Source organism: Apodemus sylvaticus, chromosome 1 (genome assembly GCF_947179515.1).
Source record: "Apodemus sylvaticus chromosome 1, mApoSyl1.1, whole genome shotgun sequence".
In the NCBI taxonomy this organism is placed as follows: Eukaryota; Metazoa; Chordata; class Mammalia; order Rodentia; family Muridae; genus Apodemus; species Apodemus sylvaticus.
The window spans coordinates 45,988,050-46,010,553 of NC_067472.1; the positions used below are offsets into that span (position 1 = coordinate 45,988,050).

At 36.8% G+C, this 22,504-nt stretch overlaps 1 protein-coding gene across 3 annotated transcripts in view; it reads left to right on the forward strand.

The window, feature by feature from the left end:
• The window catches only part of Vps13a (vacuolar protein sorting 13 homolog A), a 172,800-nt gene that overhangs the window by 118,060 nt on the left and 32,236 nt on the right, over positions 1-22,504 (forward strand). For all 3 annotated transcript variants that reach the window (XM_052188728.1, XM_052188738.1, XM_052188745.1), the window contains exons 51-59: positions 2,662-2,790; positions 3,198-3,331; positions 8,562-8,691; positions 14,793-15,025; positions 15,492-15,645; positions 17,575-17,721; positions 18,170-18,251; positions 19,325-19,394; positions 20,639-20,744. In XM_052188728.1, the coding sequence (XP_052044688.1) occupies positions 2,662-2,790; positions 3,198-3,331; positions 8,562-8,691; positions 14,793-15,025; positions 15,492-15,645; positions 17,575-17,721; positions 18,170-18,251; positions 19,325-19,394; positions 20,639-20,744 (1,185 nt within the window). The remainder of the gene's footprint in view (positions 1-2,661; positions 2,791-3,197; positions 3,332-8,561; positions 8,692-14,792; positions 15,026-15,491; positions 15,646-17,574; positions 17,722-18,169; positions 18,252-19,324; positions 19,395-20,638; positions 20,745-22,504) is intronic.

Consider the following 22,504-nt stretch of genomic DNA (forward strand, 5'->3'; position numbering starts at 1 on the left):
CCACACCTACTCCAACTAGGAAACACATCCTAATAATACTACTTCCTAGGCCAAGCATATTCAAACCCTCACAAGCTCCATGAATTTTTTTTTACTTTCTCATTATTAAAAACTGGGCCTTTGTCCCCTAGGATTACTTAGCTTAATCATGACAATAGACCTTAGCAGTTCTAATAAGTCTAGTTAAATAACCACAGTAGACATTTGTAAATAACTAGAAGTATAGTTATCATTCAAGAGCAGCAAATTATTAATATTTTTTATGAAGCAGATGGGAATGTCTTTATATGCTAAGTCAAACTTGCTTCTTGAAAGAAGGTAAGGGTCACTTAGAATAAAATTTCCCTTTTGTGTCAGGAGGCAGGTGGTGTTTTCTAAATGATGAACTGAGGTTAATATATTACCTAGATTTAAAGAGGTACTCTAAAATGGTAAGATGGTAGACAAATGTTTAGTATTTCTATTCATGATTCCTTCCCATATGTAAGAACTATTCTTGGGCATATTCTTGAAGTTTTAGAATTCTACTAGGGTTGAATTTAAAGTAAATGATATCAGTTTCTTGTCCACATAAGTTTTAATCATTATTTTTTATGGCAGTTCTTGGTTTTTTGTTGTTGTTGTTGTTGTTGTTGTTGTTGTTGTTATTTATTTTAAACTCCAGATTTCTTTTTAATATTTTTATATTTTATATTGTTTGTTTATATTCCAAATGATTTCCCCCTTCCCACATCCCGCTTCCCCGTATGTCCCATAAACCCTCTTCTCTCCACCCATTCTCCAATCACCTCCCTCCATTTTCTCTGTCCTTATATTCCCCTCCAAAGCTACATCAATCCTTTCCAGGATCTGGACCCTCTACATACATCTTCATGGGAGTCATTGTTATGCGATTTGTGCCTTGGGTATTCAGAGCTTCCGGGCTAATTAATATCCACTTATCAGAGATTGCATTCCATGTGTATTATTTTGTGATTGGGTTACCTCACTTAAGATGATATTTTCCAGATCAAACCATTTGCCTAAAAATTTTGTGAATTCATTGTTTCTAATTGTATAAATATACAATTCTATATATATGGAATTATATAAATTGTATAAATATACCACATTTTCTGTATCCATTCCTCCTTTGAGGGACATCTGGGTTCTTTCCAGGTTCTGGCTATTATAAATAAGGCTGCTATGAACATAATGGAGCATGTATGTGTCTTTATTGCATGCCGGGGAATCCTTTGGGTATATGCCCAGGAGAGGTATAGCAGGGTCCTCCGGAAGTGTCATGTCCAGTTTTCTGAGGAACCTCCAGACTGATTTCCAAAGTGGTTGTACCATCTTACAGCCCCACCAGCAGTGAAGGAGTGTTCCTCTTTCTCCACATCCTCGCCAACACCTGCTGTCGCCTGAGTTTTTGACCTTAGCCATTCTGACTGGTGTAAGGTGAAATCTCAGGGTTGTTTTGATCTGCATTTCCCTAATGACTAATGATGTTGAGCACTTCTTAAGGTGCCTCTCGGCCATCCGAATTTCTTCAGGTGAAAATTCTTTGTTTAGATCTGTACCCCATTTTTAATAGGGTTATTTGGTTCCCTGGGGTCTAACTTCTTGAGTTCTTTGTATAAAATTATTAATTTAAAAAAAGGTTTGATCAATGATTAAACATGGTAGAATTTTCTGGCTATATACTAAGAAATGGCTAGCCAGGAGAAATAAATGAATAAACAAACCGAGCCAGGAATGGTGATTAATGTCAATGCTTGTGAGACAAAGGCAGGGTGCTGTGAGTTCAAGCTACCCTGGTCTACATAGTTTCAGGACAGTCAGGGATATGTCTGAAAGCATAAAAACAAACCACAAACGATTTTGAGTAGTGATGAAACATAATTAGATTCTCAATAAATGTTTGTTGACTTAACATGATTTACTTCTCTAGGTGTTGAACAAGTGTTCAGTCTGTTCTTAGTGTTTGGAAGTATAATTCTAGATACATTTATATGTTGGTAACTATACCTTTCTTTTACCTTGTCTGCTTTGTAGACATATCTTTTCTATAATTTATATTATTTTCATCTTGCATACTTTATCCCTCACAGGTAATGTTGGGTCCTGTTTATCTTTTAAAAACTATACCTATAGTTTTTTTCAATTTTTATTTTATCTTTTTCAATCTTATCTAAGATAAATTTTCTTTTGCCAGCATAAAATTTTGCATTCTTATTTGATTGTAATTATTATTTTAGGATGTATGGCCAGCATAATTACCTCTTGTTGAGCTTAGTGTCTTCTTTCCAGGTACAAAGGTTAAAAAAAAAAAAAAAAAAAAAAAAAACTTGGCATATGTCTTAAGAGATCCCCTACGTAACACTGCAGTGTTATTTTATATGTTAGGTTATTAAGCATTAAAACACAGTATGAAACTTGGTCTCTAAAGGAACACCAGGCTTGAGGATGGTTACAATGTACATCAGTTTTAATGTATTTAGTTCTTCACTGAGAATAGTTTTCTATGAGTATTGCTTCTATTTTGAGTCTTGCATTTTTGGGAGTGATGGCAGCAGTGTGGGCAGAAATGTTTAAAGTTTGCTTACTACTCTCTAAAGTTATTAAATGACATAAGTACTTATGATGAGATCTATTTAAATATGTGGAATACATTTTTAGTGTGTCCCCTTTTGGCCTGAGAAAGCCTCCAATATTCTTCTTGTTCAAGTTGAGAGGAGTGAAGGTTCTCCGAAAAGGATATATTTTAACAAGCAAGATAGTTGTATTTTATTGCGACTGAATAATGAGGTGAGTGCTTTGTCTTCATGTTCATGATTATTATTCTGTGTATATCATTGGAAATACTAATATTTACACGTTAGTGGTATACTTTGTTTTTTGTAACAAATAGTTTTCTGATAATTTTTCTATTTTACTAAAAATTAACCATCATTCATTTTTATGAAAGAAAGGGTAAAACAAATGTAATAATTTGTTATATAGAAAGATAGCAAGCATGTTTAGCGTAAACACTGGAATATACTGACATTTTACTTGCAAACAATAGAGTTTTATCATTAACTAGAAATGACAAAAGTCTGGATTGTCTTCTTTACAAAAAGTACATCATAAAGTCATGAATAGTTTTATTATTAAATGCTGTCCATTAATATTCTGAGCAAAATGATCACGTTAAATTTTTTCCATCCTTTAAGCTTGGAGGTATTATAGCAGAAGTTAATTTGGCTGAGCACTCTACAGTTATTACGTTTTCAGATTACCATGATGGAGCAGCTACATTCCTATTAATAAATCACACCAAGAGTGACCCTGTTCAGTACAACCAAAGGTAAGGAAGACGTCACACTACTGTAACTTATGATTAGCATATTTGGATGAGGAAACATCAGTTCCTTCTAATGTTTCCTTATGAAATTGCTATTAATATTATTGTGTTTATGTTAAAATGATTCCCTTTATTCATTTATAGAATTAGAACTATAATCATTTTTGAATGAGTCAAAGACACATGAAAGAACTAAAGTCCTTGCCACAGATATTAGTCATTGTGAAGTCTGGTGAGGAATATATCAGAATCATTCAAAGGTCTCCAATTTTTTTTGTCTTTTGTCTTTTGTTTTGTCAAATGACATTTGAGGCAGGTCTCAGGATATAATAGAAGCTGCCTTTGAACTTAGTGCAGAGTTAGCACTGTTCTAAATGTCAGGAGATTCACCAACCTTGGGGCCATTAAGCACTTGGATTATGTGTGTGAACCACCACACTCATTGTGTGTGTGTCTGTCTGCCTGTCTCTCTTGTTTTTGTCTTTGTGTGTCTGTCTTTCTCTGTGTGTATGTCTCTCTCTGTGTCTCTTGTCTTTCTATGTCTTTGTGTGTGTGTGTGTGTGTGTGTGTGTGTGTGTGTTTCTTCATCTCTCTCTTTTGTTGTATGTGTATGTTTCTGTCTCTCTACATTTCATCTCTATCATCTATCATACATGTATTATGTGATCTATATATATTAACATGTTTATATGTACACATAACTGGTGTTATAGATGTCTATTTGCATGGATACTAGTAGTAGATGTTGGTTATCTTCCTCTCTGGTTCTCCATCTTATGAACAGGGTCTCTTACTTAACCTGGAGTTCATTGAGTCATAAGACTGACTGGGCATCAAGTTCCAAGAATCCTCCAGTCTCTACTTCCTCGGTTATTAGGATTACAGGTGCATGCTTTTAATTGCTTGTAGCAAGCACATTACTGACTGAGCCATCACTGCAGCCCTGAAATGTTTTACAAGGTTTAAAAAAATACATCCCAAATTTTCAAAAAATTAAAGCATTTTTACAGTGTTTCCCTAATACTCTAACCAAGCATCAGTGGTTTAGGACTGCTACTAACATTTATTTAGAGCTTTTGTGAAGCTGTGTCTTTTAGTGCTGCTAAAGCATCTGTAGCTGTGTGTTTCTCTACTTCATGACTACAGGCTGCCTCGAGTTTGATTGGACTTGGCTCTTTTGTATTTCCATTGGTTTACTTAGTTTCAGTACACTTATGCATACTTCTCCTGACATCTGTGGTTCCAATCTGTTGATTGAATATAAAGGCATTGACTAGGGCCTCGGGCCCAGCTATTGAGTACCTAAACCTTACATATTATCCTCTCATGTTCATGATTGGAAAAGAAGACAAGCCTGGTTTTCGTTTTTATTATCCATATTATAAAAATAATAAATTGCACCTTTATATGTTTGTGCTACTATAAGAAAAATACCTTAGACTGACTAATTCATAAACAACAGAAATTTATTTTCACAGTTTTTGAGGCTATTCTAAGATTAACTATGGGCAAATTGAGCATGAGCTAGATCTTTACTCTAACCTTCATAGATGGTTCATTTTTTTTTCCAGTCTTCTCATGGCAGAATGGCAGGGCTTTGCTTTCAAGGCCTAAGTAAGGCCTATTCTTCTGATAGACCCAGCTCATAATACTTTCAGACTGGCAATTCTGTTTCCTTAAAGCTGCTTTTAGACTGCCTTTGTGAGTGTTTCTGTCAGTGGTGTCCCTTTTGCAATGTACTTAACACAGCTAAGGCCTTTATTTCCTGATCATTCTCTGTCCTTGGTGCTTTCCTGTAAGATGGACCTGACTGCTGAAGAAGATCCTTGCAATCCTTGAATTGCTGTACAGAGTTGTTTATTGCACCTTTCTATGCAAGGATGCTAGAGTTTCTTCCATTGCATGGGCATTTTTTTCATGTTTAAGATGTGTACAAATATACAGTTAACATTTTTAGTTTCCTTTTTCTTTAAATTCATATTTCTATCAAAAATAAGACTTGGTTAAATTTTTGCATGAATAATAATTTGCAGTGAATCAAACATTAACATTTTTAAAACCAAATTTGCCTGATCATCAGCATATTTGCATTTGATGTCTTTTCTCTGATACATGAGAAATGCCAGTGGGGATGGGGGGTTCCTTTTGTTGTCTTAAGTTCCCTTTTCTTTAAAAAGTGGTAAGATGGTTTCATGTATCGTTAGAATTTTGTTCAATTAGTCTCGTGTCCTGTATATACCAGTTGTTCATTTTAACTCTCTAGTGATTTGAAAAGGCCTAACCTCTGTGACCGTAGTGTGTGTGACGAGCAGTCCTTCAGCAATCCTTCCTCCTCCACCTCCCTGCCTTCTGTTAAAGCTGGAGCACTGTGCCAGTCAGAAATTGTTTCAAAACACAATATTTGGCAAGCATTTTTGTAGAATTTTGTTCATTTCCCAACTCTGTACTGTTAATGTTCTCATTTAGTGTTTCCATACCTTTGTTTTGATACAGGGTTTTATTGTTTGTCCCAGGCTGACAGAAAACTCTGGCTCCTAACTACTAGGATTGCATTGTCATGCGATTGGTTCTGGTTGTTTGTCCTTTAATATGAATCTTTAACCCATTTTAATAATTGCAGCTGAATTTTATCTCTTATTTTGTGTGTGTGTGTGTGTGTGTGTCTTTGTGTGTGTCTTTGTGTGTCTGTGTGTGTCTGTGTTGGTTTCTGCACTCACTGGAACGTCCTGTTTGCTCACTGCGTTATGGCTGCCGCTGCTCGCCGTGCCCACATGTGCGCACTATGGGCACCGTGCCTCGGACGCGGTGGAACCATTAGCCACAATGAGACACGCTAGACCAGATAGCTCCACATGGGGCTTTATTTAAGATAGGGAAGGGGTAGCAGGCGGGAAGGAAGGGGAGAAGAGAAAGAGAGAGAGGTAGAGGAAGAGAGAGAGAGAGAGAGAGAGAGAGAGAGAGAGAGGTAGAGGGAGAGAGAGAGAGAGAGGGAGGGAGGGAGAGAGAGAGAGAGAGAGAGAGAGAGAGAGAGAGAGAGAGAGAGAGAGAGAGAGAGAGAAAATAGAGAGAGAGAATAGAGAGAGTGGAGGCCAGCCATGACCACATGGAGGGGGGGAAGAGCCCCAGGGACAGAGAGGTGAGAGAGTGTGGTAGAGCAGAGAGCAAAGAGAGAGAGGAGGAGCAAGTAGCCCCTCTTATAGTGGGCCAGATCTCTGGGGTGGGACATACCTGGCTATTGCCAGGTAGGTGTGGGTGGAGCTTAGACAAAACCCCAACACTGTGTGTGTGGTGTGTAAGAAAGAGAAAGAGAGATTCTCATGAATGCAGGTGCATATGTATAGTGTCTTTCTGTGTATATGCCTAAAGTGGTGGTTCATTGGTCTCTTTGGTTGATCTTCATTTTATTTGCTGAGGTGGGTCTCTGGCCAAGCCAGGAGCTCGTCTTGCTAGGTAGCTTGTCCCAGGGATCCCTTCTCTCTGCCTCTTGATTTTAAAGTTTTAGGAAAGTGCATGCGAGGATCCAGACTCTGTCCCTTACACTAATGTGCAAACACTTAACTCATGGAGCCATAGCCTCCGTTCTTTACCATAATTTTTTATCATATATATTATCTAATAATGTGGAAAATAACTTGTCCTATTTATGGATATGTGAAACTCATTTCATTTCTAAATAATTTTCACTTTTTGTTGATATTGTTGTTTGATTTGTTTTGAATCTGGGTAATGGACCCAGACTGTACTACATTTGAGCTACAAAACTTTTTGTCTTTCTGTGTGGGTGTGCATGCTCTGTGTGCGTTTGTCCTCGGAGGCCAGAAGAGGTGTCTCGTCCTCTGGAACTGGAGTTATAAGTTGTTTTGAGTCTCCTGAGGTGAATACTGGGAACCAAGCTTGGGTCCTGTAGAAGAGCAACATGTGCTTGTAATATCTGAGCCACCTCCCCAGCTCCTGTGCAGTACTTTTGTCCTCTTCTTTAGTACTGAAGATGGAATTGTGGGCTTTGTATGTTGTTGGCAGTCACCACTATGCTGAGTCCCTATACCTTCTATAAGGCAGAAGCTTGCAACATAGTGTTCAGTGTTTTGGAATACATATAAGCAATCAGATGTTTGGTCCACTGAAGTAGATTAACATATCTATTGCTTCCTAGTTACTTTTTCTATGTATCACTAAGTTGTTGAAATCCCATGCCTGGCAGGTGGTCCTACCACTAAATTGTATCCATAGCTGTGGTTACTTTTTTTTCTTTGATGAAAACAGCTCAAATCTTCTTATTCAACAAAATCCCTAATATAATACCATCTTTCAAAGGCATGTGTATGTTAGATCTCGCTTTCATCTGTACTATTTTGTTTGTATTCCTTAACCAATATCTTAATTTCTTTTTCTGTCCTATGCTGTAGCTGTTTCCATTCTATTATACATTTGAACTCTCTAACTTGTATGTAAAATTATAAAACAATACATTTTACAATCTACACACACACACACACACACACAGTCTGCTTTTTGTTGCTATAATAAAACATTGATCATAACTAACTTGGGGAAGAAAGAACTTATTTGGCTTATACATCCTGATCACAGTTCATCACTGAGAAGTCAGAGCAGAAACTGGGCAGAAGCCTGAAGGCAGGAACTGAAGCAGAGCACTGAGGAATGCTGCTTGTAGACTTGCTCTCCATGGCTTGCTTTGATTTCTTACACAGCCCAAGACAACCTGCTCCCAATGGGCTAGGCCCTCTCACATCAGTCGTTAATCCACAGAATACCCCATATACATGGCCACATGGAGGACTTCCTCAGTTAAGGTCCGTTTTCCCAAGAGTCTCTATTTGTATCAAGTGCCAGAAACTACCCAGTATTCACACACAGCAAGACCATTGCTTAGGAAATAAGAACTAAACTAAGATTTTATATGGGTAAGAATATTATTCTATATTTTGAAATAAAACAAAAAGTAACTTTATATACTTGTACATTTTTATTTCCTTAGAAAAATGTTTCCCTTTAAATATTTTTGTTTTCTTAGATATATATTTTTCATTGGAAGAGGTGTAATATTCTGAAAGAAAGCTGGCTTACTCTTTCCATCGTATAAGGAAAAAATCCTTTTCTAGGAATTTTTACAAATCTCAATAAATGGGATAAGAATGAAATATTATTTAGGATTTTTATGTATTTGTCAGCTGCATTTAATTTAATACATATTTTTACTGTTTAATGTCAGTTCTCTCAGTGAAATAGAAGATTCCCTTCCTCCTGGAAAAGCAGTATATTATACTTGGGCTGATCCAGTGGGCTCTAGAAAGCTGAAGTGGAGTTGTGGGCAAAGCTATGGTGAAGTGACACATAAGGATGTAAGTACTCTCTGTCTTGCTCATTGTGGACTTCAGCTGCCCTTCTGTTTCTTATACAAATGGTCTTTTACCTCCTATGTGATTAAAGCCTGTTTTCTTACTATTCTATAAAAGATAGCAATGATTTTAAAAAGCAGTTGAGGTGTTTTTAATTTTCACCTGTTTCATTTAATTTTGCCTTTTTTCAAATTCCAGTCAGCAGCTAAGCAGAACTGGGAGGCAAGAAGCACCTGCTTCTGTGAAGGAGTGTGCTGAGGTGGCCAAGCTGGATGTCTGGGGGAGCAGCAGGGTGCAGGCTGTGCTTGTGCTTGTCAGGGAAAATGAGTCCAGTGACATTTGATCCTTTCCAAAAGGACCACAAACAGCAAGGCTGACTGTCTTCATCAGTTTTCAATTAGGAAGGTGGACTTGAAGAGGTCTTCATTCAGCATTCATCCCTTAAGTGTCTGTACCCTGTACTTAGAGTCACCTTAACTAGATTTCAGTTTGGAAAGTACCTAAACTAAAAAGAATTCATTTCTCAGTAGTAAGCTGTAAAAACAATAGAAGATCATTTCAGGCCCTGAAATCACTGGTTTTACAGCCCTTGACTACTGGCCAGCAGGCTAATACCCTCTGTAAGCATTTTTACTTTACATACTTTCCTTCAGTAAAAGATATTTTTACCAGTTAAAACATTCTGTGTTCAGAGTTTCGTCTTTGCATACCACTTACATTTTTTTAGACTTTAGTTACTTTTATGTGTTGGTCTGTGTGCCTGGGCTCTATACAGGTTCCCAAGGACTTGAGATGTGGGTGTCAGAACCTTTCAGCCTGCATGCATGCGGTGGGTGTGACCTGCCTGATGGGGATGCTGGGAATGAGCTGAATCCTCCTCCAGAGTGTCCTGTGCTTTTAACCACTAGCCATTTCTTTAGACTTCTGTACTAGTTTGAGTTTTTTAAATTTTCTTCAATGTGGGGATTAGTTAATTTGATTTTGATTTTAAAACAGATTTCATATAATTAGCTTAACTTCCTTTAAAAATTCTTTATTAGGTTTTTTTTTCTTTTGTTTGATTTGACTTTTTTTTTTTTTTTTTTTTTTTTTTTTGAGACAGGGTTTTCCTTAATAACCCTGGCTGTCCTGGAATGTGCTAAACAGACCAGGCTGGCACCACCTCACCAAGATCTGCCTGCCTCTGTCTCCTAAGGATTAAAGGTCTAGATCATGTCCTGATTATCATATTGCATAGTTAAATAATAATTAGTGTTTGAAATGTATAAAGATAAGTCTGAAATTTGGTATATTAGAGATTCAGATTTGAAAAATACATGTTTTCTGAATTGTCTGAACTACCAGTACTATGTATTTTATTTTAGAAGTTTTTGTAGGTAGTGTTATAGTAAATAGATGATAATTTTATGGTAACTTCAATTTGTTGTTGTTTGTTTTTGTTTTTGTTTTTGTTTTGTTTTTCAAGACAGGGTTTCTATGTATAGTGCTGGCTGTCCTGGAACTCACTCTGTAGACCAGGCTGGCCTCAAACTCAGAAATCTGCCTGCCTCTGCCTCCCAAGTGCTGGGATTAAAGTCATGTGCCACCACTGCCTGGCCAATTTGTAATTTCTATGTAACATAAATGCAAACTAAATATTAAACTTTAATATTAATCAGAATATTTATTACCTATTATGGTTAACTGTTAATTTGCTTCCTTTTTTCATCATTGAATTTAAAGACCTGATATTAGTACAGTATTTATTCATTAATTTTTAATTTTTATCTCTATATCATTATTATATTATGTATGTGGATATGTGCATGGCATATATACATGAGTGCAAATGTACCACAGGCCTTAAGAGGAGGTTAGAGGCTGGGCATGGTGGCGCACACCTTTAATCCCAGCCCTTGGAAGGCAGAGGCAGGCGGATTTCTGGGATTTCTGAGTTCGAGGCTAGCCTGGTCTACAGAGTGAGTTCCGGGACAGCCAGGGCTACACAGAGAAACCCTGTCTCGAAAAAACAAACAAAAAACAAAATGAGGAGGTTAGAGAACAACTTATTTCTCTCCTCCTACCAAGAGTCCTGGAGGCAGACTCAGGTCGCCAGGCTCTTATTGAGCCATCTAGTGGCTCCTAACTCAGTATTTATAAAGAAGTTTCCTAAGTCATTAGCCCTGTGGAAAACATAAGAACTGTATTTTGTTCTTGTTGTTGTTCTGTATGAATTTGGTCTTGTAATTTGAAACAAGGGATCCCACTTTAGCCCTGGTTAGTTTGAGCTCATGGCAATCCTTTTGCCTCAACCTCCCAAGTCTACTGATTCTCGATGAGGAGACTGTAGAGTGAGTTATTGCACCCAGCTGGATCAGTGGGTCATAAGGCTTGTGACTAAGATAGCAAAGTACGCTTTCTAACTTTGCAGTGTAAGGAAATGTGAATTGGAGGCTTTAACCTTTAATATGTACTGCATTTACCAAAGAGTTAAAATGAAGTAGAAAAAATATTTGACTTCTTCCTTTCCAAAGTATATCCCTTTGACCTCCTTTTGTTCTTTGATTTCTCTGGCTAGGACTTCAGGTACTATATTGAATAGGTAGGGAGAGGGGGTGGGCAGCCTTGTCTAGTCCCTGATTTTAGTGGGATTGCTTCAAGTTTCTCTCCATTTAGTTTGATATTGGCTACTGGTTTGCTGTATATTGCTTTTACTATGTTTTGGTATGGGCTTTGAATTCCTGATCTTTCTGATACTTTTAACATGAAAGGATGTTGAATTTTGTCAAATGCTTTCTCAGCATCTAATGAGATGATCATGTGTGTTTTTTCCTTTGAGTTTGTTTATATAGTGGAATACGTTAATGGATGTCTGTATATTAGACCATCCCTGCATTCCTGGGATAAAGCCTACTTAATCATGATGAATGATTGTTTTGATGTGTTGTTGAATTCAGTCTGTGACAATTTTATTGTATTTTTGTATTGATATTCATAAGGGAAATTGGTCTGAAGTTCTTTTTCTTTGTTGGGTCTTTGTGTGGTTTAGGTGTAACTGTAATTGTGGCTTCATAGAACTAATTAGGTAGTGTTCCTTCTGTTTCTATTTTATGGAATAGTTTGAAGAGAATTGGTATTAGTTCTTCTTTGAAAGTCTGATAGAATCCTGTACTAAAACCATCTGGTCCTGGCATTTTTTTTTTTTGGTTGGGAGACTGTTAATAACTGCTATTTTTTTTAGGGGTTATGGGACTGTTTAGATGGTTTATCTGATCCTCATTTAACTTTGGTACATGGTATCTGTCTAGAAAATTATTCATTTCATCCAGATTTTCCAGTTTTGTTGATAATAGGCTTTTGTATTTGCAGATGATATGATAGTATACTTAAGTGACCCTAAAAATTCCACCAGAGAACTCCTAAACCTGATAAACAACTTCAGCAAAGTGGCTGGATATACAATTAACTCAAACAAATTAGTAGCCTTCCTCTGCTCTAAGAATAAATAGGCTGAGAAAGTAATTAGGGAGACGACACTCTTCACAATAGTCACAAATAATTTAAAATATCTTGCCCTGACACTAACCAACCAAGTGAAAGATCTATATGACAAGTCTCTGAAGAAAGAAATGGAAGCTTAGAAGATGGAAAAATCTCCCATGATCATGGACTGGCAGGATTAATACAGTAAAAATGGCCATCTTGCCAAAAGCAATCTACAAATTCAATGCAATCCCCATCAAAATTCTAGCTCATTTTTTCATAGAGTTAGAAAGAGCAATTTGCAGATTCATTTGGAATAACAAAAAAAAAACCAGGATAGCGAAAACTTTTCTCAACAATAAAAGAATTTCTAGGGGAATCACCATCCCTGACCTCAAGCTGTACTACAGAGCAGTAGTGATAAAAACTACATGGTATTGGTACAAAGTCAGGCAGGAAGACCAGTTGAATAAAATTGAAGACCCGGAAATGAACCCACAAAACTATGGTCACTTGATCTTTGTCAAAGGAGCTAAAACCATTCAGTGGAAAAAAGACAGCATTTTCAACAAATGGTGCTGATTCAACTGGTGGTCAGCATGCAGAAGAATGCAAATTGATCCATTCTTCTTGTTCAAAGCTCAAGTCCAAGTGGATCAAGGAATTCCACATAAAACCGGATACACTGAAACTAATAGAAGACAAAGTGGGGAAGAGCCTTGAGCACATGGGCACAGAGGAAAAGTTCCTTAACAGAACACCAGTGGCTTATGCTCTAACATCAAGAATTGACAAATGGGACCTCATAAAATTACAAAGCTTCTGTAAGACAAAGGATACTGTCAATAGGACAAAATGGCAACCAACAAATTGGGAAAAGATCTTTACTAACCCTACATCTGATAGAGGGCTAATATCCAATATATACAAAGAACTCAAGAAATGAGACTCCAAACAATCAAATAACACTATTAAAAATGGAGTAGAGAGCTAAAGAAGGAATTCTCAACTGAGGAAATTCGAATGGCTGAGAAGCACCTAAAGAAATGTTCAACATCGTTAGTCATCAGAGAAATGTAAATCAAAACAACCCTGAGACTCTACCTCATACCAGTCAGAATGGCTAAGATCAAAAACTCAGATAACAGCAGATTCTGGCAAGGATGTAGAGAAAGAAGAACACTCCTTTATTGTTGGTGGGATAGCAAACTGGTACAATTACTTTGGAAATCAGTCTGATGGTTCCTCAGAAAATTAGACATAGTACTACCTGAGGGCCCACCTATACCACTCCTGGGCATATACCCAGAAGATGCTTCAACATATAACAAGGATACATGTTCCACTATGATCATAGCAACTTATCCTTCAACAGAGGCATGGATGCAGAAAATGTGGTACATTTATATAATGGTATACTACCCAGCTATTAAAAACAATGAATTCATGAAATTCTTAGGCAAATGGATGGAACTAGAAAATATCATCCTGAGTGAGGTAACCCAATCGTAAAAGAACACACATGATATGCACTCACTGATAAGTAGATATTAGCACAAAAGCTTAGAATACCCAAGATACAATTCACAGACCACATGAAGTTCAAGAAGAAGGAAGACCAAAGTGGGTGCTTTGGTCCTTTTTAGAAGAGGTAACAAAATAGCATGGGAGCAAATATGGAGACAAAATGTGAAGCAGAGACTAAAGGAAAGGCTATCCAGAGACTGCCCCACCTGGGGATCCATCCTATATACAGTCACCAAATGTAGACACTATTGTGGATGCCAAGAAGTGTATGCTGACAGGAGCCTGATAAAGCTGCCTCCTGTCTCTGCAAGAGCCTGACATATATAGAGGCCCATGCTTGCAGCCAACTGATCATAGCATCCCCAATGGAGGAGTTAGAGAAAGGACTGAAGGAGCTGAAGGGGTTTGCAACCCCATAGGAAGAACAATAATATCAACCAACCAGAGCTCCCAGGGTCTAAACCACCAACCAAGGAGTACAAATGGAGGGACCCTTGGCTCCAGCTGTCTATGTAGCAGAGGATGGCCTTATCGGGCATCAGTGGGAGAAGAGGCCCTTGGCCCTGTGAAGGCTCAATGCCCCATTGTAGGGAAATGCGAGGGTGGGAGGTGGGAGTGGGGGGAGCTGGGAGTGGGGAGTTTGGGGAGTTGAAGGAGTGGGGGCACACCCTCATAGAAGCAGGAGGAGAATGAGATTGGGGTTTTTTAGAGCAGAAATTGGGAAAGGGGATAAAATTTGAAATGTAAATAAGTAAAATACCCAATAAAAGAAATTTTGTATTACTGATTTGGCCTGAGTCTTTAGAGTTTATTATGATCTTAAAAATATTTAACTGATTTGACTTATGATTGACGATGTCATTATAATGTAGCAACTGAGGTGAGGTTATTTTAGTGAGGAAATCTTCCAGGTATTGTACAGATATTCATTCTGTTGGTTGTCTTGACTTGTCTGATAGGGCTCATGCGATTTATATGTTCATTCGGTTTGCCTCCTCAGTCTTAGGCAGTAAGGCTGTTGGTATTCTTACCATGTAAATGTCAGGTATAGACTTCCTGGTTGCTGGGCTCTGTGCAGAGTACAAACTCTGATTCCCTTTTTTGTTTTCTTTTAGGATATGATGACGCCCATAAGTGTAGGGAAAAAAACCATTTATTTAGTGTCGTTCTTTGAAGGCCTGCAGCGTATTATTTTATTCACTGAAGATCCCAGAGTGTTTAAAGTAACATATGAAAGTGAAAAAGCCGAGTTAGCAGAGCTGGAAGTTGTGCTGGCATTACAGGATGTCGGAATTTCACTTGTCAATAACTATACAAAGCAAGAAGTAGCCTACATAGGCATTACAAGGTTAGTGCATTCATATTTGAAAACTGAAACTTAGATCTGTGCCTCAGGCTTTTCCTAGCTGGTGCTCCACTGGCATCTACCATCCCTGCCCAGTGTGCTCCACCATGCTAGTCTCTGCTCTTCGTGCACTGCAGTGCCCTACTGCTCTGGGGCCTCTTACGGGGCTTCGTGATCATTCCATTTTAAATACCATTCCTGTAGATGAAAATGCAGATCCATCTTTTGACGTTATGCATTTTCTTGGTTCAGAAGCATTTCTCTCTCCCAGATACTCAAATTGATTTGTTCATGATTACTGTTTATCACCTGAAACTCCCTAGCTAAAATGAGGAGTGACAGGGATGTTCAGGAGTATTTTTCTTCTACCTAGAATACTGACTGAATAAAAGGTAAATTATATTAAATAAGTAATGCATTAGTTAAACGGTTATAAACTAATACAGTGATTTCTGCTTTTATATGTAAGTTCTGATGTGGTTTGGGAGACAAAACCAAAGAAAAAATCCAGGTGGAAGCCAATGAGTGTGAAACACACCGAGAAGCTGGAGAAGGAATTCAGGGAGTACACAGAGTCTTCACCCTTGGAAGATAAGGTTGTAGAGTTGGACAATAGCATTCCAGTAAGTTTCAAAAGTACTAATGTGAACTTGTAATCTTACAGTGTAGTTTGAATTACTTCTGAATTTTAAGGAGAACCTGACTTCTTTTTTTTTTAATTTATTGATATATTTATTTACATTTCAAATGATTTCCCCTTTTCTGGACCCCCACTCCCCGAAAGTCCCATCAGTCCCCTTCCCTCCCCCTGTTTTCCCACCCAACCCTTCCCACTTCCCTGTTCTGGTTTTGCCCTATACTGCTTCACTGAGTCTTTTCAGAACAAGGAGCCACTCCTCCGTTCTTCTTGTACCTCATTTGATGTGTGGATTATGTTTTGGGTATTCCAGTTTTCTAGGTTAATACCCACTTATTAGTGAGTGCATACCATGATTCATCTTTCGAGTCTGGGTTACCTCACTCAGTATGATGTTCTCTAGCTCCATCCATTTGCCTAAGAATTTCATGAATTCATTGTTTCTAATGGCTGAATAGTACTCCATTGTGTATATATACCACATTTTTTGCATCCACTCTTCTGTTGAGGGATACCTGGAGAACCTGACTTCTTACAAAACATGTAGTTAATACAAATGTATAGACTTCATATCAGCTTTGTTTAAAAGAGTAATTATATTAAGAAATTGAACCATACTCAAGATTCTAGTAACTAATTTTTTAAAGTAACAAGAAACCAGATTTTTAAATTTCTAATATTATTTTTATTTTATTGGATTGTTTTATTAAAACCAGGTTTAGAAATTAAATATAAAAAGTGATATAGCCAAACTATAATCTTTATATAAATATATATTCTATTTTAGGGATATAAACATAAAGATTTGAATCTTTTTTTTTCCTTTTTTTTAATTCAATATATTTTTTTCCTTTTTTTAAATCTTTTTATATTTATTTTTTTATTTGATATATTCTTTATTTACATTTCTTTTTTATTATTATTTTTCTTTCTTTTTTTATTTTCTATATTCTTTGTTTACATTTCAAATGATTTCCCCTTTCCTGGTTCCCCCTCCCCCAAAAGTCCCATAAGCCCTCTTCCCTCCCCCTGTTCCCCTACACTGCTGCACTGAGCCTTTCTAGAACCAATGGCCTCTCCTTCCTTCTTCTTGGGAATCATTTGATATGTGAATTGTTTCTTGGGTATTCCATGCTTCTGGGCTAATAGCCGCATATTAGTGAGTGCATACCATGTGTATTTTTTGTGATTGGGTCACCTCACTCAGGATGACATTCTCCAGTTCCACCCACTTGCCTGGTGGCGTTGCAAGCTGGTACAACTACTCTGGAAATCAGTTTGGCGGTTCCTCAGAAAACTGGGCATAATACTACCAGAGGACCCCGCTATACCATTCCTGGGCATATACCCAGAGGATTCCCCATCATGTAATAAGAACACATGCTCCACTATATTCATAGCAGCCCTATTTATAATAGCCAGAAGCTGGAAAGAACCCAGATGTCCCTCAGTGGAGGAATGGATACAGAAAATGTGGTATATTTACACTATGGAATACTACTCAGCTATTAAAAACAATGATCATGAAAGATTTGAATCTTAATCATACATTTTAAAATTTTTTTTGTTTAGGGTTTGATTTGGTTTGCTTAGTTTTGTACTAGCTAGCCTGAAATTTGCCATGTGGACCAGGCTGTCCTTGAGGATGGCAATCCTCTGCCTCTGCTTCCAGAATTTGGAGATCGCAAGTATGCACATTCAGCTTTAATTTATTTTTTAAGTTAGCATACAAAGTAACGACTTTCACAACGATACCATTATATTTCGCTTCCACTCATTTCCTCCCCACTACCCTCCTCTATAGACTTGATATTTTAAATTAGTGTATCTCAAAGTTATTTTTATATAAATTTATAGTTATAATAAATGATCAAAACAAAAGCCCATCTCATTATGGAGGGGTAATATTTTTCAGGTTCGCTTAACACCTAGTGGCAATGACATGAAAATTCTGCAACCACATGTGATAGCTGTCCGGAGAAATTACCTCCCAGCACTAAAAGTAGAATATAACACATCTGCTCATCAGTCATCATTCAGAATTCAGATTTATAGGATACAGGTGAGTCTGAAAATGAATGCAAAACAATAAAAATCCAGATATGTTTCCCTGGTCTGTTTTATCTAGTATAAAGCCAAAGAAGACAAGATGGAAGCCCTTGAATAAAAACAAACTGGAAAAGAAACCAGGATTATACATGTCTGTAATCCTAGCACTTGAGAAGCTGAGGCAGGAGGATCACCATGAGTCCAAGACCAGCCTGTGCTATGGAATGAGACTCTGTCTAAGAAGGAAAGATGGCATGGAGCAGGGAGGGTCAGTTTGAGAGAAAGAAAGATAGAAAGAAAGGAAAGAAAAGATAAGGAGGAAGACAAAAGAAGGGCAGACGTAAGCTGCAGACGGGAGGGCTGTGGAGTCTTCACCTTGTACTCAGTGCTGTGTAGACTAGTCTGATTGTAGTCCTGTGTGTGTGATATGCTATAAACTAATTCTTGTTTCATCTTCTTAGATCCAAAATCAGATTCATGGTGCTATTTTTCCTTTCGTGTTTTATCCTATTAAACCTCCAAGGTCTGTCACCATGGACTCAGGTCTGTGCTACTTTTAGATTGTGCTATACAGTTGTGTGGCTAGTTGATTTATTTGGCTATAACAGTAGCATTCTCAAATTTAGTTTTTAATAGATCATTAGATAATAAAACTGCTTAATGAAGGACTAGGAGTTATTCACCAGAACACCATGTGAATGCTAAGGTATAAGAAAGGTTATTTTAAAATATATGTATTAGAGTTTGTAGAAATAGGAATTTTAAGGCATATTACTGATACATAAACTAACTAATAACCTATAATGTTTAAAATATTAGAAGTTGAATAAACAGAAAATTTAGTTTTTTTTAAAGGTTGTATTATTTGCTTTATGTGTATATATCTAAGAACACATGAGTATGTCGTGTGCGTGCCTGGATCCTGCAGGGAACAGAAAAAGGTGTCAGACCCCCTGGAACTGGAGTTATAGGTGGTTGTGAGCTGCCAGTGTAGGTGCTGGGAAGTGCATAAGTCCATTCTCCAGCCCAGAGTCAATATTTTCTGAATGGTCCTGTGTTCTCCAAATGAGAATAACTGGCACTCTGTCTCCAACCTTTCTTCACTGGTGCGTGTTCCTTCTCTTTCGTGCTATCCCTCGTTTCTGTACTTCCTCTCTGCTCCCTACCACCTTTACATTCCACCTCCCTTTACTTTCCTTTTCTGTGTTCCCACACAGACCTTCACTCATGGACGCCACACTTTGTGGTGACTCTTGTTTACAATGTCCTTGCAGGTCTTCTCACGCTCTCACATACATGTACTCGTCCGCTTAGAAGCTGAGCCATGCAGGCGTCCAGACTGTGGTTTTACAATTGCTGTTGTTTCTAACTCATACTTCTAATGTAAAGTCATTAATTTTTGTAAATATCCTTCAAGTGACTGCAGATAACTAAAAATGTAGTTCTGAGGTCTGAAAGGAAGACTAAATGACTTTGGAAATGCTGTTAATTTTATTTGGTGCTGCTGATTTACTACATGATTAATTTTCCGTTGATATGTATATTGAATTTAAAGAAAAATATCCATCCTTTGTCTTAAAATATGATGAGCATAATCATATTTTTAACCTTCACAGCACCAAAGCCATTTACAGATGTCAGTATTGTCATGAGATCTGCAGGACATTCCCAAATATCACGCATTAAGTAAGTGTCTTCATATAGTTCTTATGTGTTTATTTAATTGTTTTGTCCGAACATTTGAATGTATTTTTGTTCTTGTTAAAACCAAATTTTATATGACCTAGATATTTAAGTGTAAAATAATAAAATTTAAAGGTAAAATAAAAATTGTTAAGTATTTGGTAATCTTAGAAAGGCAGAAGATTCTGAATATATGTAAAGGTTAACAGTAGTTGTCTCTAGACCTCAAGTACTTATTATTTTCTTTTTATTTGCATTTTTTCTGTCTTAAGTTATTTATAATGGCCATACTTTGTTTTAGGAACAGTGACAAAAGTAAAATTTCCATCTTTATTTACAATTCGCTCATTCCAAGAAGCAGATTAGGGAGCACAGCATCCATCAAAGTGATCATCCCTCTATTTCTTTCCCCTCGTCACTGAGATGAACTGTATCTGTTCTCCTGCTTTAAAAATGCTCTGTTATGAGCCAGTGAGAGTTCTCAAAGGATGAAGTCTCCTGCAGCACAAGCCTAGTAAATCCTGACTTTGATCCCTGGAGCCCATACACAGGTGGAAGGAAAGAACTGCCTCTACAATGAACTGTAGTACACATGACCCACACACATGCCCACTGATAAATAGATAAAATTTAAAAATAATGCATTATTATGATATGTATAAACATTCTCTTATTTTTATTTTCTAATTAAAATTTTTCCATTTATTTTTATTTTATGTATATGAGTGTCTTGCCTGCATAACATTATATATGTGAGGTACTTGCTAAGACCCAAAGAGGGCATGTGATTATCTGGGGCTGGATTTACAGACAATTATGAGCCCTCTATGGATGATGAGACTCAAACTTGGGTCCTATGGAAGAACAGCCAGTGAATTCTTTTAATCACTGAGCCATCTCTTTAGCTAGCTAGATTAATGTCTTATTTTCTCAAAATATTTCAAACTATAAAATTCTTTTAGGGCTTGCTTTTTTCATTAAATTTTTTACTTAAATGATTTACCACATGTAGTTTGTTTGTTCATTATTGTTGTGGTGTAAATGTCTGTTCCATGACTTGTCAGCAGTCAATTTCTTTTCTGAGGCCACTTTCTTATTTGGAGTTTCTTGCTGTTACAGTGTAGCAAGCTTCATTGCATTCATTCATTTAGTCCCAAGTTTCAAAGCTCTAAAGTTGACCTCATTTATTTTACCTAATTCCCTTAATGTATTTACTTGATTTGTTTGTTTCCTACATTGTAATACAGGTATTTCAAAGTGCTGATTCAAGAAATGGATCTTAGATTGGATCTTGGGTTTGTTTATGCCCTGGCAGACCTTGTCCCAAAAGCAGAGGTGACTGAAAAAACAGAGGTAAGATGTGGAGGGATAGCATTTGACAGGAAACATGAAAGAGAAGGTCTAAGAAAATGTTACAAATTCTGTGGATAGGTTGTCACTACCTGGTGAAATTCAAGAATCTCTTATCACATCTCAGATGTCTTAGTTCTGTGTAAATATTAATTTACTTTTTGCCTATAATATTTATATGCACAAAAATCTTAGTATATGATGTTTGTTGAGGACTTATTTCATATTTTTATGAGGATTTCATACATTTTTTCAGTGAAATATCCTACTCATCTCCATTTCCCCTCTGGATCCCCTTGTACCCCATCACTTAGCATGTTTTTAAGATTTCTCTATGCTGTAACATGTATTAGTATTTATAACTGAGTAATAATTCATCATGTGAGTTTATTACACTCTGCCTATTCATTGGTCACTTGAAATCTGGACTGCTTTTACATTTTACAAGTATGATGATGTTTAGTATGTTCGTATTTTTATATAAACTTAAGCTTTTCATTTCTCATGTATGTATATATATCTAAGAATGTGTTTGCTGAGTCACGTAGTAATAATGTTTAAGCGTATTTAGTCTTTTAACAAATTCACTCTAAAAACTTCTCATGTGGTTTACAGTGATTCCACCTTTCTCATCCATTCATTTTTCAGTGTGTGAGCACTGTGACTTCTCAGCCTTCCCTACAATAGTTACTGTTGTTTGTAGGGTTTGTACTTGCCATCCTAGTGGGTATGAACTGGCTTCTCTGAGGAGAATCTTTTGATGTGCTAATATGTGTACATCTTTACTGCTTGGGCTCTCCAGGTTATGTAATGACTTATCTGTCTTCTTACTGTTGAATTTCCAAATTCCTTGTGTATTCTAATTAGTTTTTTACCAGGTGTATGAGTTTCAAGTGTTTTCTATTGTTCTGGCAGTATTTTAGAAGCATAGATGTTTTTAATGTTAATGAAGTACATATTAGTTTGGGTTTTTTATTATTTGTGCTTTTAGTGTGCTTTCTAAATGTCATTTGCTGAAACAGTGAAATAGTAGCAAAAAAAGCAATGAAAGTGAAAGAGATTTTTTTTTTTTTTTAAAGAACCACAGAAGGAAGTTTACTTCTGGCTTTACTCAAATAAATGGGTTATAAAGAAATACCATCGATAGTTTTATGCCAATAAATTATAAAACTTAGATGAAATGGGCAAATCTTAAAAATCACAGGGAAGTAGTAAAAATTACTCAGAAGATACTAATCATTAAAAACAATCCCTAAGATGGGAGGTGTGACCCTAGATCTAACTGATCCCTAAGATGGGAGGTGTGACCCTAGATCTACCTGATCCCTAAGACATGAGGCCTGATCCTAAATCTACCTGAATGGCAATGCGCTGCATCACCCCTCAATTCTACTAAGCATTGCACAAGTGGCTCCAGTAAACAGGAAGAGGCAACATTTCTCTACCCATACTATAAAGCCATTACTATTACAGCACCAAAACAAAACTAAAAAGGCACTAAAAGAAAACCACAGATTCATATCTTTCATGAATATGAAGATAATAGTCTTCAACAAAATACTAGGAAACCAAGTCTATCTGTCAGGATGTATAAGAAGAATACTATATTCCAACACCAAAACAAAACTAAAAAGACACTAAAAGAAAACCGCAGATTCATATCTTTCATGAATATGAAGATAATAGTCTTCAACAAAATACTAGGACGCCAAGTCTATCTGTCAGGATGTATAAGAAGAATACTGTATAAATGTAGGTAGTAA